This window comes from Equus przewalskii, chromosome 5, assembly GCF_037783145.1.
Source record: "Equus przewalskii isolate Varuska chromosome 5, EquPr2, whole genome shotgun sequence".
NCBI classification, from domain to species: Eukaryota; Metazoa; Chordata; class Mammalia; order Perissodactyla; family Equidae; genus Equus; species Equus przewalskii.
In genome coordinates this window covers 18,537,784-18,553,634 of record NC_091835.1, presented here as the reverse complement: position 1 = coordinate 18,553,634, position 15,851 = coordinate 18,537,784, and the positions used below count along the sequence as shown (strand labels likewise).

The following is a 15,851-nucleotide window of genomic DNA, read 5'->3' as shown; positions in this document are numbered from 1 at the left end:
ATAATAGAACCTACTTGACAGAGGGGGTATGAAGAATCAATGGCAGAAAGCTTGTAAAGCTCTTGACCCACAGTAAAAACACAGTAAACACTCAGAAGATACAGGCCGTTATGTAACTCTAAGCTTTCTGGATCTCCAGTTAACTTGAACACTGACGCCGGAACAATCTTTCTAAGGCACAGCTCTGTTCACGCCCCTCTTGGGCCCACAAATATTCAGTGGTTCTCCATTTTCTGCAGCCTGGCTCCAAATCACCTTCCAGCTCTGTTTCCCATCCTCCCCCTTCGCACACCCCAGGCTGAAGCCAAAGTGAACCATCCCTGGTTGGTGTCAGGGCTGTGCTCTTGGCTCACGCCAGTCCTCAGCATGGGGGGCCACCCTCTTGGCACCTGAGACATGGAACCTAACAGCTCTAATCTATTTGCTAAGTTTCTTCCTCTAGTTTTAAAAGTTCCTTTTAAAAGACTTTGGCTTTTATCAGTTGGGGTGAATACAAAGGGAATCAATGTGAATCTTATGACCAGATGACAGCTATGATGATGACAGTAGTCATCCCAGCCCTGGAACCCAGGCAGCAACAACGGTGGGATGAAGGAAGTGGGAAAAATAGCAGGGAAGGTTTAAGATTATGCAAGGTCCCTGGAGCTCCTTCATGCTTGGAGAGTCCATTTCCAGAAGAAGAGAGAGATGAGGCCAGTGGGGCCAGGCTGTAGAAGCCTCGTGTATTAACCACGTCTTTTATTTTTTCTATTTGGATGCTTTGACATCTGGGGCCTTGGTGACCCTGGACTGCCTCTCCAGGGCAAGTCACTTCCTAGAGATAGTAAACAATTCACCTGTGAGCACACCTTTCAAATGCAAGCCAACCAATCCAGAGCCCACACCCCAGCCACCTCCCAGATCAGGCCTTCACACTCTAGGCCATTAGCCACTTGCCCTAATCACCCCAGGGCCAGGTGCCAGACAACCAGGGACAGTCCCTATGCCCTAGAGCACAGTGAAATTATTTAAACTAGCTTATTATTGAATTATTCAAACTGCTTACTCTGCCTCGCTCATTCCTTCCTGCAGAAACCACGATAAAGGCTCTTGGCCACATATCCTTTCTCTCCCTCTGCCTCCTGACTGACCCTGGTGCTTCCCCTTGTGGCCCCCCAGAACATGGCATGCCCTCATCTCTTGGGAACTGTAACAAACTATCTTTTCAAAGACTTGTCTTCTGATCTGTTAGCCTTATTGAACTTCAACTTTTTTTTATTAATACACGCTATTTTAAGACACCCGAGGCCATATCCTTATCTAAGGCTCCTCTGTGGCACCCATGCTTTCATCAGAGTCAGAGATGGGACGCCAAGTACAGAAACACCAGTACTTAATGTGGTTTTCTACAGATAGCCATGGTGGGCCTGACGTTGACAAGAGTGGGGATATGGACGATCATCCTCATAATAATGGGAGCCAGGAGCTGTGCCAAGTCTGTGACGTTAATTATCCCTCAGTGATGCCAGAACATACTGAGATGTTATCAAAGCCACTGATTCAGTTCTACTGCCTGAGCCCAGCCTTTCTTTGGATACTAATACTTCTGCCCAGGGCCTTGTCTTGGTAAAAGACGTCTAAAAAAAGTATCATATTGAGTTCTACCTTGAAAATTAGTGATATGAATTTTTTTCCCCAAAAGAACAAGACCCAGCCTCCTCATTTCTATATTGATGCTTTAGGAAATATGGGTAAAAAAAAAAAAAAAAGCAAAGCAAAGGTCTAGCCTTCCTGTGTCACAGTCAACCACACAAGATGATCACTGGGTCTGTGTTCACTGCAGCTACCTGGGGGGGTCAACTGCAGACCCACCCACCAGCCATCCCTCCTTCCTGTACCTGACAAGCTTCATTTCCTCAGGAGGATAAGTGCATATTCTACTGGGCCAGGTGGAATGGGTTGGGGCAGAAGAACTGATAAGACAAAATAAAACAAAACAAAACTAATTCCAGCCCCTAGAAAAAGATGAAAACCCCCCTTAATCTATTTTAAGAAGTCAGAGTAAGTTTTAATACCCAAATTTATAAAGATTGTACAAAACAAGACTTTAAACTAATGGTTCTTAAAATGTGGTCTGGGGAATCTTTGGAGGCCTTGAGACATTTTCAAGGGGTCTATGCCATCTAAACTATGTTCACAATAATATATTATTATTACATATCACATGTATTTATGTATTTATTATAATTTATAAAATATAAAATAATACATAATTATTTTACTAGTAATATTTGCCTTTTTCACTCTCATCCTCTTATGATAGAGTGAAGTTTTCTAGAGGCTACATGATATGTGATAACACTCTGATAGCTAATAGAATGTATACTTGAGTGTTCTTGTGTCTTCTAGAAATTTCTAAGGGTACAATTATGTGTATTTTCATAACTAAGTTTGTTCTCAGTACTTCTACTCTGGTTTTACCAGCTATCTTTGGTTATATCTACTATAACTGATACAACTTCATTATCACCCAATAAATCGTTATTTTGAAATCTTGAAGTTTTCTTGCTCCTATGCAGAAACAGGTTAGAAGCACACTTATGGTTTTATTTTGCAATAGTGTTTTTATAATTTTTCAAATTCTTTTCTAATTTTAAAAATTTTCTCTAAAACTGTAATTATTTTAGAATTTAAGAATCATTTGATTGACAATAAAAGAAAATTTGCTTATAATTATCTTTCTCTTGTTTTTTTAAGGATGGAGCATTGGCTTAAAAAGGGGAGATCAGAGGACCTACTTTCTCAACCTACAGCTGCACCATTTACCTGAAAAGATGCTGAAAAAAATGAAACTGACTGATCAGAACGTTCTCTGACTCATGGAAGGGAGGAATCTATTCCAAACAAGCTGAGGGAAACTGCAAATAAAAAATGGAACTATGACAGAAGCTATCTTCCCCTCAGTTTTACAGATGTCAACAATTTACTTTACTGTGTCTTATATAACCAAACATATTTCAATAGTATTAAAACGCCGGTTAAGTTGAGATGTAATTTTGAGACCAATCATTCATAGTTTAAAGAAAAAGGATTTGAATACAGTTATACGCTTCATAACAACACTTTGGTTAACAACTAACTGTGTGTACGACAGCGGTCCCAGGAGGTAAGTACCGCACTGGGTGTGTTGTAGGCTGTACCACCTAGATTTGTGTAAGTACACTCCATGCTGCTTGCAGAACGATGAAATTGCCTAATGATGCATTTCTCAGGTGTCCTCGTCATGCATGAGTGTATTTTAAACACAGATGTGATGAGTCCTTTAAAAGTTAAAAATTCATTTCTTATAACTTTTCAAACTAGAAATTAAAAAGTCACTGATGTTGCATGATGGGTATACAGGAACTCTGTACTATTCTTTTCTGTAAATCTAAAATTATTCCCCCTCACAAAATTATTTAAAAAACAAAGCCACTGAAGAACCTTGAACGGTAAATTATGATGTTGCCTTGATTGAAGAAACATACACCACAGCCTTGTAGAGTTGACACTGCTCAACGCCTGCTGGATGGAAAGCTAGCAGAAGCAATTACAGAGGCTTGTTGAATTAAAGGTTAAGCTGCAAACATGAATGCTGAGTTAACACCTCATCTCCAAAGGTATGACTGGACTTGCTATCTGGCTTACTGTATTCATCCCGTATCAACAGCAACTAGGCATGAAAGATCTTTTATGTAAATGCTTAGCAACAAAACACAAATGATGCTGGCTGAAATATTTAACGTTTGAATACCTTTATTGACTTTCATGGTGTATCCTGGAACAACTGTACAGACATCTGCACTCATGGTGCAAAAGCAACAGAATGTAAAACCACAGGGCGGTGCTGCCAAATTCTAGTAGTTGTCACTGTATTCTCCACCACAGAGAGACAGATACACAGACAGACAGACAGACAGACAGATGGCTAGTCAGAAAAAGGATAGGTACATGATAGAAGGATAGATAAATAGATGATAGAGTTTCATTTTAAAACGTCCTTGATGAAGCAGCAGGAATTCATTTTATTAAATCTCAACTCTTGAGGCCTGTCCTTTTAACACTCTGCGTAACAAAATGGCATGTACGTGACGGTCTTGAGGAAAAGCCTTTGTGAGGTTGAGCTGCAAGCTGAACTAGGCATTTTTTTCAAGGAATACCACTTTTACTTGAAAGAATGACAAACTATGGTTATTCAGACTTGGGTACTGGGCAGACATTTTCTCAAAAACTAATGAGGTGAGCCTGTCACTTCATGGAAAATAACTGAGAGTATCTGTTATCAATTACAAAATTTGAACTCTCAAGAGAAAATAAGAATTTGAAAAAACTTGTGCCTGCCACTGTGAGCTTGATAGCTTCCCACACCGAAAGACTTTTCTGATGAGATCAGTGATGATATTAACTAACGCAATTTTGGGGGGATGTTTTATAATGAAATACGGCAACATTTAGAAGAACTGAAAAACTGCAAAACCATTATTTTCCAAATGATCAATGCATGAAAATGCAAAATGATGCATGGGTAAAAGAGCTATGGAAAGTGCACAACAAGCAGGATGCCCTGCTTGTGAAGCCAGAACTTCTGAAAATCCATGCCTCCATAAAAGCAAGGAGAAGCAAAAATTGTCAAAATCAGGTTTTTTTAGAACTCTGGAAATTAACCAAAGGCTTGCAACAATCTGAGGAGTGTTTATTCAAGAAAAAACCCAGCTCACTCTCAGTAAAAACAGCCAATGTTGTGGCATTTAAACTTGCCCTATTCCTGTCACTCTCTCTCCAGTTCCTTGAAAATGGCCATCCCTGCAATCAAAGTGAAAATGAACAGCCAAGCAGTCACTGGAGGGAGCACCCTGCCACCATTAGACTGACAAAAATAAGAGTAACAGTGCCTGTCCCTAGGAGATGAGGGGAAAGTGTCCTCTCCTGCTCTGCTCGTCAAATTTGAGTTGGTATGGCCTTTTTGAAAAGCAATCTGGAAAAATCGATTACAATTAAAAACAAGACGCACTTCAACTCAGCGACAAAAGCCCAAGTAAATAAAAGCACCAGTAAATAAGGACATGTTTACAAAAGTCTTTACTGCAGCATTGTTTGAAGTAGCAAAAATCTGGAAAACTGTACATCCATGGCATTAAAAAGAATCAATTTGCTGTGCTGGCTCACTTAGAGGGATTTCCAGAAAATATTAACAAGAGAACAAGGGAATATAGTGTGTGTATGTGTTTGTATCTATATCTATTATCTCATTTTGTGAAACAAATAGTGACAAAACATACATGGATGTGTGTCCACATATATGTGCACTCTGAGTGTGTCTAAGAAAAGTACGACAGCATACACACACACCAGGTTGCTAATGTGGGTTCACTGAGGGCGGGGTGGATGTGCATCGGGGAGAGGAAAGGATAAGGCTTGTGTTGCTTCCCCTAGAAGATGCCTCTCCTGCTTTCCTGACGGCTTCCTTCTCTTCATCCATCCATTCCACTCACCTTTCACCCTAGGCTAGGCAAAGTCCTGTGGAGACAGCTATCTTCCAGTATTCTCTGAGTACTTGGAATTTCTGCAGCACTTCCTGTTTCCATCACATTCATGAACCTATGATCTCATATTTTTTTCTATTATTTGCTGTGTATACATATGTCTCACGAGTAGTGGTTAGCAGTGTGGACTATTGAGTCAGACCACCTGGGTTTGAGTCCCAGCTCCATCACTTACTTATTGGCTGCGTGAACACAGTAAGGGACATAGTTTATGTTTTCCCAACTGTGAAATTGGAATAATAACAGTTCCTACCACAGGGTTGTTGGGAGGAGTAGATGAGTGGATACAGCAAGGTGCCCAGAACAGTCCCTGGCGCTGGGTGACCTACACGAGCGTGAGCCGCTATTATCAGGGTCATTATTGTCTCGCCTAACTAGATTTTAAACTCTTGGAGGTATTTTAAAGATTTTATGTTTTTCCTTTTTTTCCCCAAAGCCCCCCGGTACATAGTTGTATATTCTTCGTTGTGGGTCCTCCTAGCTGTGGCATATGGGACGCTGCCTCAGCGTGGTTTGATGAGCAGTGCCATGTCCGCGCCCAGGATTCGAACCAATGAAACACTGGGCCGCCTGCAGCGGAGTGCGCAAACTTAACCACTCGGCCACGGGGCCAGCCCCTCGGAGGTATTTTAAACCACAGATAATCTTTTAGATTTCTTTTGCATCCCTTCCCCATTATTTCCCAGAATAATGTTATTTCAAGGCCTTCAACTATTTGTTGAATAAATTAAATGAATGACTCTTTGATTTGAGAAGTCTGTAGAGAAGGAAATTGCTGAGCATGTGACTGTCACTTACATGGCAACCAGTAAGTAAACGTCCGTGGCTGATCTCACCTGGCACTTAAAGCTATTTTGTTAAGAGGGGAGAATAGTTGTCTTAAAATCAGTCTTCCAGAATAGCATAGAAAAGCCTTTCATCTCCATTTACAAAGCCACTTACGAGCTAGACACAAGGAAGCTCACCTAAAACCGTAACAAGGAAACGTGAGCCATTTGTGGTAAGAACATTGGAATCACTGGCCCTTTGGGAACATATTATGTATGTTTAATATAAAACTAAATTGTATTAGATAATGCATTTCTTCAAAGCACTGGATGAGATGCGTTTGAACCCTTAAGTTGTAGTTGTCACCTGTCCTTTCTCTTGTGTGTACTGTCCAACCTTATCTAATGATGGTTTTATTTCTCTAGAGGTTTAAATGGGTCTGGGGTCTTGTGGGCCAAGAGAGTAGAAGAAGCCATTTAGAAAATAATGAAAACACTCGTCCTTCTGACGCCACCCTCTCTCTCCCCCTGCCTTGAATGTTCAACCTCTCGCTTTCAACGGGACCCTTCCCATCAGCATTTTAACATGCTTAGGTCTCTCTCAGATTAAAACGAACAAAACAGAAAGGCCCACTTAGCCACCGTCTAGCTCTTCTCTTGCTCACAGCCGATCTGTGGGGAGAGCTGTACGTACGTCTCAGCTTCATTCTCTCACTTCCCACCTGTTCCTCAACTGCTCACTTCAGCTTCTGCCCCATCAGTCTTCAAAACTGCTCAGCAACTGACCTCGGCCCACTAAACCCAGGGTGCCCTTTTCATTGTCACCTCACATGGCGAATCTGCAGCTCTCGGTCCCATCGATCAAGGCCTCTCTTCACCTCTCACTCACACTTCCTCATCCCCAGCTGTCCCCTACCCCTGTCATTTCCAGTGTCAACAAAGAGGGTGTAACTTTCCACACCTTTCTGCTACACGCATATATAAGCACATATATAATTCTTAAGGATGTGCATCTATGTTTTTTTCTGAAAATGAATCATAGTGTTCACATTACTTTGCGATTTCCTTTTTCTATTTGACATTATACCCTAGGCAATCTACAAGTCAGAAAAAAACATTTCTAACTCTACCTTTAAAATTTTTTTATTTTGGCATATAAATGTATGTATATTCAGACATAACTAAGTAAACGTCGGGACAAATCATTACGTTTTTAGAAATTAGAGAAAAAAATTAGATTTTGCATCGGGGGTCCTCTTGAGAGTTTCCAGCAGAGCAGGACCAGGGGCCGAAGTTGCCAGTGGACAGATTTCAGCTCAATGGAAGGCAAAGCAAGCATACTGTACCCTGGCTGCGCCCCACCCCAATGGAGCTGTTTTATCTTCAGAGCACTAAGCAGCTAACTGAAAACAGTGGCTCCACTATCTGTGTTTTGGGTTTAAATATTAAATTAAAAAAATATTTTACATTGCTAAGCAAGATGATGTATGACTCTTAGGCCCTCAAAATAATTTTGCTCTCTCCTTCAAAGTTGTGACCTTGGGAGCAACAGCCACATTCCAACAAGAGTACGACCTGTTCAAATGATTTTTGGAAATTTTCCTTTAGTCTAAGCATCTTTCACTTTCTTTTTTCTTTTCCATTTTAAAAGGCAATTTTAAAAGTAACACCTGCCCTTGGGGAAAGCTTAATAAAATACAGACATGCTCCATCTCCCCCAGGCAGCCCTTGCTAATACTCAGCAGTGTACTGTCAGCATCACGAAGGAGGGCAAGTCCAGGATCTGCTCATCTGAGTTCATCACAAAGAGCCAAGTTCTGGTCCCAAATCACAGGTCCTTTCCTTATAATTCCCCAACTAAACCCCTTCTAGGAATCTTCTGAAAATTCTAGTTATCACAACAAATAATTTCAAACACTACTCTCTTAAAAGAAAAATCTACATAGAGTAGCAAAAAGTCCAGAAAATGAAAATATTTCAATATTTCTTCATTTATTGAGTCTATAATTGCTTCCATAGGGAGATTTCCAAAGTGGAATTCCCATTATTAACAGAACAGCTGAACCAAATAGATTTTCCCTCGCAATACAGAAACAAATGGGTTAATAGCAGCAAAACAAAACAAAACACTCCAAGCAAATAAAACACCCCAAGGAGTAACACAGGAAGGGGAAAAACAGATCTTGAGGAGAACTTTTGGACACAATGACAAAAAGTTATTGTAGTTCAATAATTAAGATATTAATTAATTAATAATCAAATTATTAATCAAAATATAATTTAAAACAGTCTTGAAGGGCCAGGCACCAAGGTGCTGCCTTATCACAGCCCCAGGAAGATGGACTGAGTCATGGAGTGGGTGCTCTCCCAGGGCTGGCACAGGCTCCACAGGCCTAGATGCCTGTTTTTCTAAAGCTGGCAAGCTTCAAATGATTTTCACATTTTTAAATATTTGAAAAAAAAATTTAGTGACACATGAAAATCACATAAAATTCAAGTTTTGGTGTCCATAAGTAAAGTTTCATGGAAACGCAGCCACGTTCACCCACTTATGTATTGTCCATGGCTACTTTCCGTTACAGAGGCAGATTTGAGTGGCTGAAATAGACTGTGTGGCCAGCAAAGCCTTAAATATTTACTAACTTCCTCTTTACAGAAAAAGTCTGCTGATCCTTGTTCTAAACCATATTTTACTGCCGTCAACTCTCTGTGTGACCTTAGCCTGGTCTCCCCACCTCTGGATCCACCTTTGCAGAGGCAGGGGCCTGGGAAAGGCGCTGGCCAGGGTCCCTGTCTGAGGTCCAGAACTGCGCCTGTTGGACAAGGCTGAGCGAGCAGGAGAACCCACTGGTGCCACCTACAGCCCAGGAGGAAAACGGCAGGCAGGAGGCAGTCCGTGGGGGACAGTCACGGCCAGATCTTTGGTGGACGGCTCTTAAATGAACTCTCTTCCCCAAGAGGTGCCATCAGTGAACAAAATCTGGCTTTTACACATCTTTTAAACTGGTAGGCCACAACCCCAAAGAAAAATACAGCTTCCAGCATTCACTTCAGGAATAACTGCTCCTCCCAAAATGGAGGGAATGCAAATCATTTATTACCACAGAGAACTAGAGAGGACAATGTGTATGTTTTTTCTAGGTTTGAAGGAAAAACAATGAAAAAGCTTGTTATCTGAAAATTCATCTACAGCCCATGAGTCACCATTCTCCAAACCACTCCATGAGACTCACCCACTAGAACCTTCATGCTCTAAAAAACCAGGTAAGCAGATTTTTCACAGCTGAGGAAACCCATGTCAAAGGAATGCAAATAACAGAGTAACATGGTCAGTGCTGCCAGCTCAGAACAAGCCCAGGACTCACCCTAGGGATTCTCACCGTGAGCCTCCGTGCCCAACATTCCCAGCTGTGAGGAAGATCGGGGAGGCTGACGCCCCTTCAAAGCAAAGAGCTCACGTCAAGGACTGTTATCTTTCACCCTCGCATAAAAGCCGAGTGCTGCAGAGTGCAGTACCTCTGTGCTGGCTGCAGCGAACCCTCCCACGGTGGGGCAGTCTTCAGACATGGCCACTCACAAGCCCTCCCCACCTCAACCCTCCTGCCAGTGGAGTCTCACTGCCATCCCCAGTCTGGGCTGGTCCTGTGACGTACCCTGAGCAGAATGCAGCAGAAGTGATGTTCTGAGATTGCTGAGCCCAGAAGAAGATGGGACGCTTTCACTTCTTCCCTCTTGGAGCCCAGCTGCCGACCGATAAGGGCATCCAGGCTAGACACTGAGTGACTAAAGGCCACATGGAGAGAGGCCGTGGAGGACGCAAGGCCAGCTTGGACATGGAAAATAGCCACATGACGCACAAGCGAGACCAGCAGAAAACCACCCAGCTGAGCTCCAGCCAACCCAGAGAATTGTGAGGAATAATGAAGCAGGGATCAAAATCTCCATTTCTGGACTAGCTTCTCAAGGCGAGGAAGAGACTCAGAATAGTCTGGCACAAGTTTTTTATGTGGTGTCAAGAGCCTCCAACTTACTTCATCGTCTTCATCTTCATCATCATCAGATTCAAGAACACCATCCAGCAGCTCTTCTATAAAGAGAAAAATCAGTGAACAAGTGCAAACACAGCTGGAAGCCTCGGTCGACAAAATCCTCCTCTGCGCGCGCCCTAAGGAGAACTAACTTACATCAAAAAGAGCATGTTCCTGGCACCACTTGAGCCAGAGTTTGATATCACCCTAAGCAATTTTAAACATATCTCCCCATTTTTATCAGAACACAGTAGTAGTAGCATGAGCAAAGTTAAAAGCCAACATATAATTTGAGAGAAATTTAGGGAAAGTCAACTAATATTATTGCCAGTCACTGTGCTAGATGCTACCACACGTGTTAGTTCACTCAGTCCTTACGAAGACTCTGTTGACTCTTATCCTTGTTTTATAGCAAATAGCAAATGGAGGCACAGAGAGGATAAGGAACTTATTTGTGGTCACACTTCCAGTAAATGACAGAGTTGAGATTCAAATCAAGTCTATTTCTAAATCCCATGATTTTCCCACAGAGGCCAGGGGTGGTGGTCACAGCAGGTAGGGCTCCTGAAGGCTCCCGTGGTTCATTGCTGGGTCTTAAGAGAGTTTATGGAGGACGAATGAATTAGTAGCACAACGGAATCAGAGAAAGAATGATTCTCTGTTCCTTCATCTGCAAAATGGGTATCAGATCACCTACTTCCCAGGGTTGTTGGGAAGATCTTACAACACACCAGAACTAAACCACCCGGCCTAGGGCCAGGGACACAGCAGGCATTACAAAGAGCTGGTTACTTTCTCCTCCACGAAGCCTTCCTGATCCCTCACTGAGCGGTCAGCTCTCTCTCCCTGAACACTCTTGGCATTGTATCCAGAACGCTGATAGACTCACCACTTTCGAACAATCAATGTATACTAATGAATGGATGGCTGGGTAGCTTTCTCACCCACTGTCCTGGATTGTGAGTCCCTGTGGTCACAGCACCTGACTTACTCATCCCTATATCCTTCTACATCTTCCTTATTATCACTTGTTTCTTGTACAGATGACACGAAAGTAAAGAAAGCCTGAGAGAAGAGGAAAGGAAGTCAAACAGGAAGTAGGAGGAGAGAAGGAACCAAAGGCCATTCTTTTCTTTTCATTTTTTTTAAATTTCTATTTTTGTTTTTACAGCAGTAACATTGGATTATAACATTATATAACTTTCAGATGTACATCATAATATATTTCGAATTCTGTGTAGGTTACATCATGCTCACCACCCAAAGACTAACTATAATCCATCACCACACGTGTGCCTAACCCTTTCACCCTCCTTGCTTCCCCCTTCCTCTCTGGTAACCATCAATCCAATCTCTGTTGCTATGTGTGTGTCTATCACTGTTTTTATCTTCTACTTATGAGTGAGATCATATGGTATTTGACTTTCTCCCCTGACTTATTTTACTTCGCATAATACCCTCAAGGACCATCCTTGTTGTCACAAATGGCCAGATTTCCTCCTTTCTTATGGCTGAGTAACATTCCATTGTGTATATATACCACATCTTCTTTATCCATTCGTCCCTTGATGGGCACCTAGGTTGTTTCCAAGTCTTGGCTATTGTGAATAAAGCTGCAGTGAACATAGGGGTGCAAGTATCCTTATGCATTTGTGTTTTCAAGTTCTTTGGATAAATACCCAGCAGTGGAATAACTGGATCATATGTTAGATCTATTTTTAATTTTCTGAGGAATCTCCATACTGCTTTCCATAGTGGCTGCAGCAGTCTGCACTCCCACCAGCAGTGTATGAGGGTTCCCTTCTCCCCACATCCTCTCCAACATTTGTTGTTTCCTGTCTTGTTAATTACAGCTATTCTGACCGGAGTGAGGTGATACCTCATTGTAGTTTTGATTTGCATTTCCCTGATAGCTAATGATGTTGAGCATCTTTTCATGTGCCTGTTGGCCATCCGTATATCTTCTTTGGAGAAATCTCTGTTCAGATCTTTTGCCCATTTTTTAATTGGGTTGTTGGTTTTTTTGTTGTTGAGCTGTATGAGTTCTTCGTATATTTTGGATATTAACCCCTTATCTGATATGTGGTTTGCAAATATCTTCTCCCAATTGTTAGGTTGTCTTTTCATTTTGTTGATGGTTTCCTTTGCTGTGCAGAAGCTTTTTAGTTTGATGTAGTCCCATTTGTTTATTTTTCTTTAGTTTCCCTTGCCCGGTCAGACATGGTACTTGAAAATATGCTGCTAAGACCGATGTCAAAGAGCGTTCTCAGGCCATTCTTGAAGAGATTGCCCAGCACACTTAGGAAGGCAGCAGCTTCACCTAAACTTAATCAAACCCCAAAACCATTTTCTAGAAGGGAATAGCTAGAAACTCCAGGACACCTGTCATTCTCAACGCAGCCCTCATTCTAAAGGGAAGGACTCCACTGACTCGGCTGGACCCAGGCCGTTGGGATACCAACTTCCGGCTCCACCTCACGGGGGCTCACACACCTCCACGCCTATCATGGGCTGTGCTGTTGTCATGGAATGCTATTTAGTCAAAAAAGCTACTTTGCAGATAGGAGGATGCTGTGTCATTCTGCGTTTGGGCTGAAGCTTGACTACCTAACTTCTTTTGCCTACTGGTCCATGAACAGCACTACTCCATTCCACCTTTAGTAAGTGGCTTTCAAAATAGGTGTTGCTATATTCATCACTTATAAACCTTTCTTTTCAAATGTGGAAATGCCTTTTTTTTTTTTGGATCTTCAACACGTCGTGAGTCCCCAGGCTAGTCCAGCCATGTTCCCCTCCCTGAGCCTGTTGGCCAAGACTCCTCCCAGCCCTGGAACAATCCCATCCTGTGAAGTGAAGTACCTAATAAACCTCAGCTCTTCCTCTCTGGGATGTCAGGGACATCAGCCCTGTTCCCTACACTGTTCCCTGGGTTGTGTCCCCCAACAAGGTGCCCTCACTCCAATAACTACAGGGCGTGGCACTGCAGTTGCCCGTACCCTTCCTTTCCTGAGGGCCGGCTGCACACTGGAATCACCTGGGAGCATTTAACACTATTCGCCGCTTGGGTTCTCCTAGAGACCCTGATTTAACTGGCATGGGGCACTGCCTTGGGATTTTCAGATCTCCCCAGGTGACCGCCCTGTGCAGTCCAGGCTGTGAATCATGAGCTCGAAGAGCCACCTGAGGGCTTGCTCAAGCTGCTGACTTGATTAGAGATCAGCAGATTCACTTTTTATCTTGGCTCATGTGCTGAACAGGATCTGTGCTCTTGGACTTTCAGTGACAGGGACTGCTGGGTGTTGGGGAAGGGCATGTACAAAGATGTAAGTGACATACTTGGCCCTGGATGCTGGCAGTGTGTGAGTCAGGATCAAGGTGTCAGGAGTCCACAGAAAGAGCTAAGAGCTTCCCCACCACCTCGGTCCCATCCAAAGCTTCCTTTGCCCTCCTTTCCTGCTTATTATGGGATGCGCATTGTCATGGTAATGGAGGAAGCCAGATAGAAAGGGGATCACATTGTCCCAGGCTGCCAGTTGGCAACATAAATTTTTTAGGAGTGAATGAATGAATGTGGGAGGATGACGACATTTTCTACAGTGGTGCTAGAAAGACTGGCATCTGTTTTCATTATCTGACCCTGGGACCCCAGGTCCCCCCTTATGAGGTGTGGAAAGAATTAGGAAGGGAAACCCCACATAAAGAGAACTTACAGTTAGAGCAGTTTCTGTAATTGCTTTTGAATTCTTTTTGTTGATTATAAGCCTAAAGTGTGACGAGATATTGATCCTGGGATGATCTGACTTTGACTACCTGGTTGAACTTTTGTTTGTGGGTTCACTTGGGTCTCCCCACACCTCTTAAGGCCTCTTGAATGAATTCCAAGATATGACAAGCCCCTCTAGGAAAACCCATGTATCTTTCTGGCATACATGAAAGATTCAAAAGGTAGATCAGAGATTCTTGCAATAAACAGACCTGAATTTAGCTGCTTGATGATAAATTCAATCTGGCGGATCATTTCAGCATTGCCTTCTTTGATGAAGCAGCGAAGGATGTCTTCCATTCCCTGGAAGCATTGGAGAGAGTAAGAGGTAACATTTCAGGTTTTGGGGGGAAAACTACTTTTCAATGGGGTAGTTTCACCTAATTAAAAAAAACCCTTTTTTTCAGGGGGAAGGGATATGCACAATAAAAATTCCTCTGCTCAGTACTAAATATTCTTTTTCTTCTTTTCATAATTCACAGTACAATTGTTTTCTTCTTGGTTGACTGACCTAATTCTAACACATTTAGCAAGAAAAGAATATATTGCTTAATTTCACTGCATAAGTATTCCCTTCAGTTTGGGCATTATATTGTTTCAGGAGGTGGTTTCTTTTCTGTGTTTTCCTTATATTTATACACTGGCTTCTGGACTGTAGGGCCAAATAAAGTCTTTGAAAAGTGAAAGCTTATGCTCAGAGAAGTAAATGAACAAATAGCACCTCTTTTTAAAGAGCTGTCATTCTTTTTGTATCAAAAATTATAAAGTCACTACATGATGCATTATTTACTTTATTACAAAAGAGTGACATCAGAATTCCAGGGAAACGTAGAGATAAGATGCTGACTTAAGCACACGTGTCTATTTCCCCTCCTTTCTCTTTCCTTGCGGGATCTGAATGAGTATGTATGGCTGGAGCTGATGAGGCCTTCTTGCCACCACAAGGTGAAAGTGTATCTAATAATGAATCCAAAACAGAGGAAGCAGAGTCGAGAGGTGCCAGCAGAGAAAGAAATCTAGTGATATGTGACCCTGATCAAGCTGTGCCTGAAGCTTACACTTGGACTTTTCAGTTACATGAGCCAGTAAGTTCCCTTTTTATGGAAGTCAGTTTGGAGTCAATAGCTCTAACTGAATCAAAGAAGAAGTGTCAAGTGCAGTTTGAACGTGCTGAGTTCCCATCATCTAAAGCAAAGTATTGCCTTCTAGAAAGGTTCAATCTAGATTATAATCCTAGCTCCCACATAAATTAACTGTGTGACCTTGGTCAAATTACTTAGTTCCTCCCAGCCTGTTTTCTCAACTATAAAATAAGGGTGGCAACTTGAGTTAATACGAGATTTTTAAAAGATAAAGTATAAAATTGGGTGTTGGTTATGTAGATGTATATATCTGTTAAAATGCATTAAACTGCATAGGTAAGCCTTGTGCATTTCACTGTTTATAAATTATATCTAAAAAAACAGCATCTGGTCCCACAGCTGGCACACAGCCGATACTCAACAAATGGCTGAGACTGTGCTTGCTGTGTCTGGTAGGGGTTTGCAGCTCAGAAGAGCGATCTGGTAACTGAAGCCAAGGGAATACGTGAGGTTCCTGGTGATGGCAGAGTAAAGAAAAGAGGGTTAGAACAGAGCCTTAGAGAACAGTGACATTTAACTGGGAGGCAGACATCGATGAGCCCACAGAGGAGAACCTGAAGGAGTGGTCTGGAAGGAAGCACAACTCTGGA

The 15,851-nt window shown here is 42.3% G+C and overlaps 1 protein-coding gene across 20 annotated transcripts in view; it reads right to left on the bottom strand.

Moving 5' to 3' along the window:
* The window catches only part of ARMC9 (armadillo repeat containing 9), a 134,549-nt gene that overhangs the window by 49,945 nt on the left and 68,753 nt on the right, over nucleotides 1-15,851 (bottom strand). For all 20 annotated transcript variants that reach the window (XR_011539824.1, XM_070618533.1, XM_070618537.1 and 17 more), the window contains 2 exons: nucleotides 14,332-14,422; nucleotides 10,360-10,415 (listed from right to left, as the gene is read on the bottom strand). Coding sequence is in view for 19 of the 20 variants with exons in the window: in XM_070618533.1 (XP_070474634.1) it covers nucleotides 10,360-10,415; nucleotides 14,332-14,422 (147 nt within the window). In the remaining variant the exon portion in view is untranslated. The remainder of the gene's footprint in view (nucleotides 1-10,359; nucleotides 10,416-14,331; nucleotides 14,423-15,851) is intronic.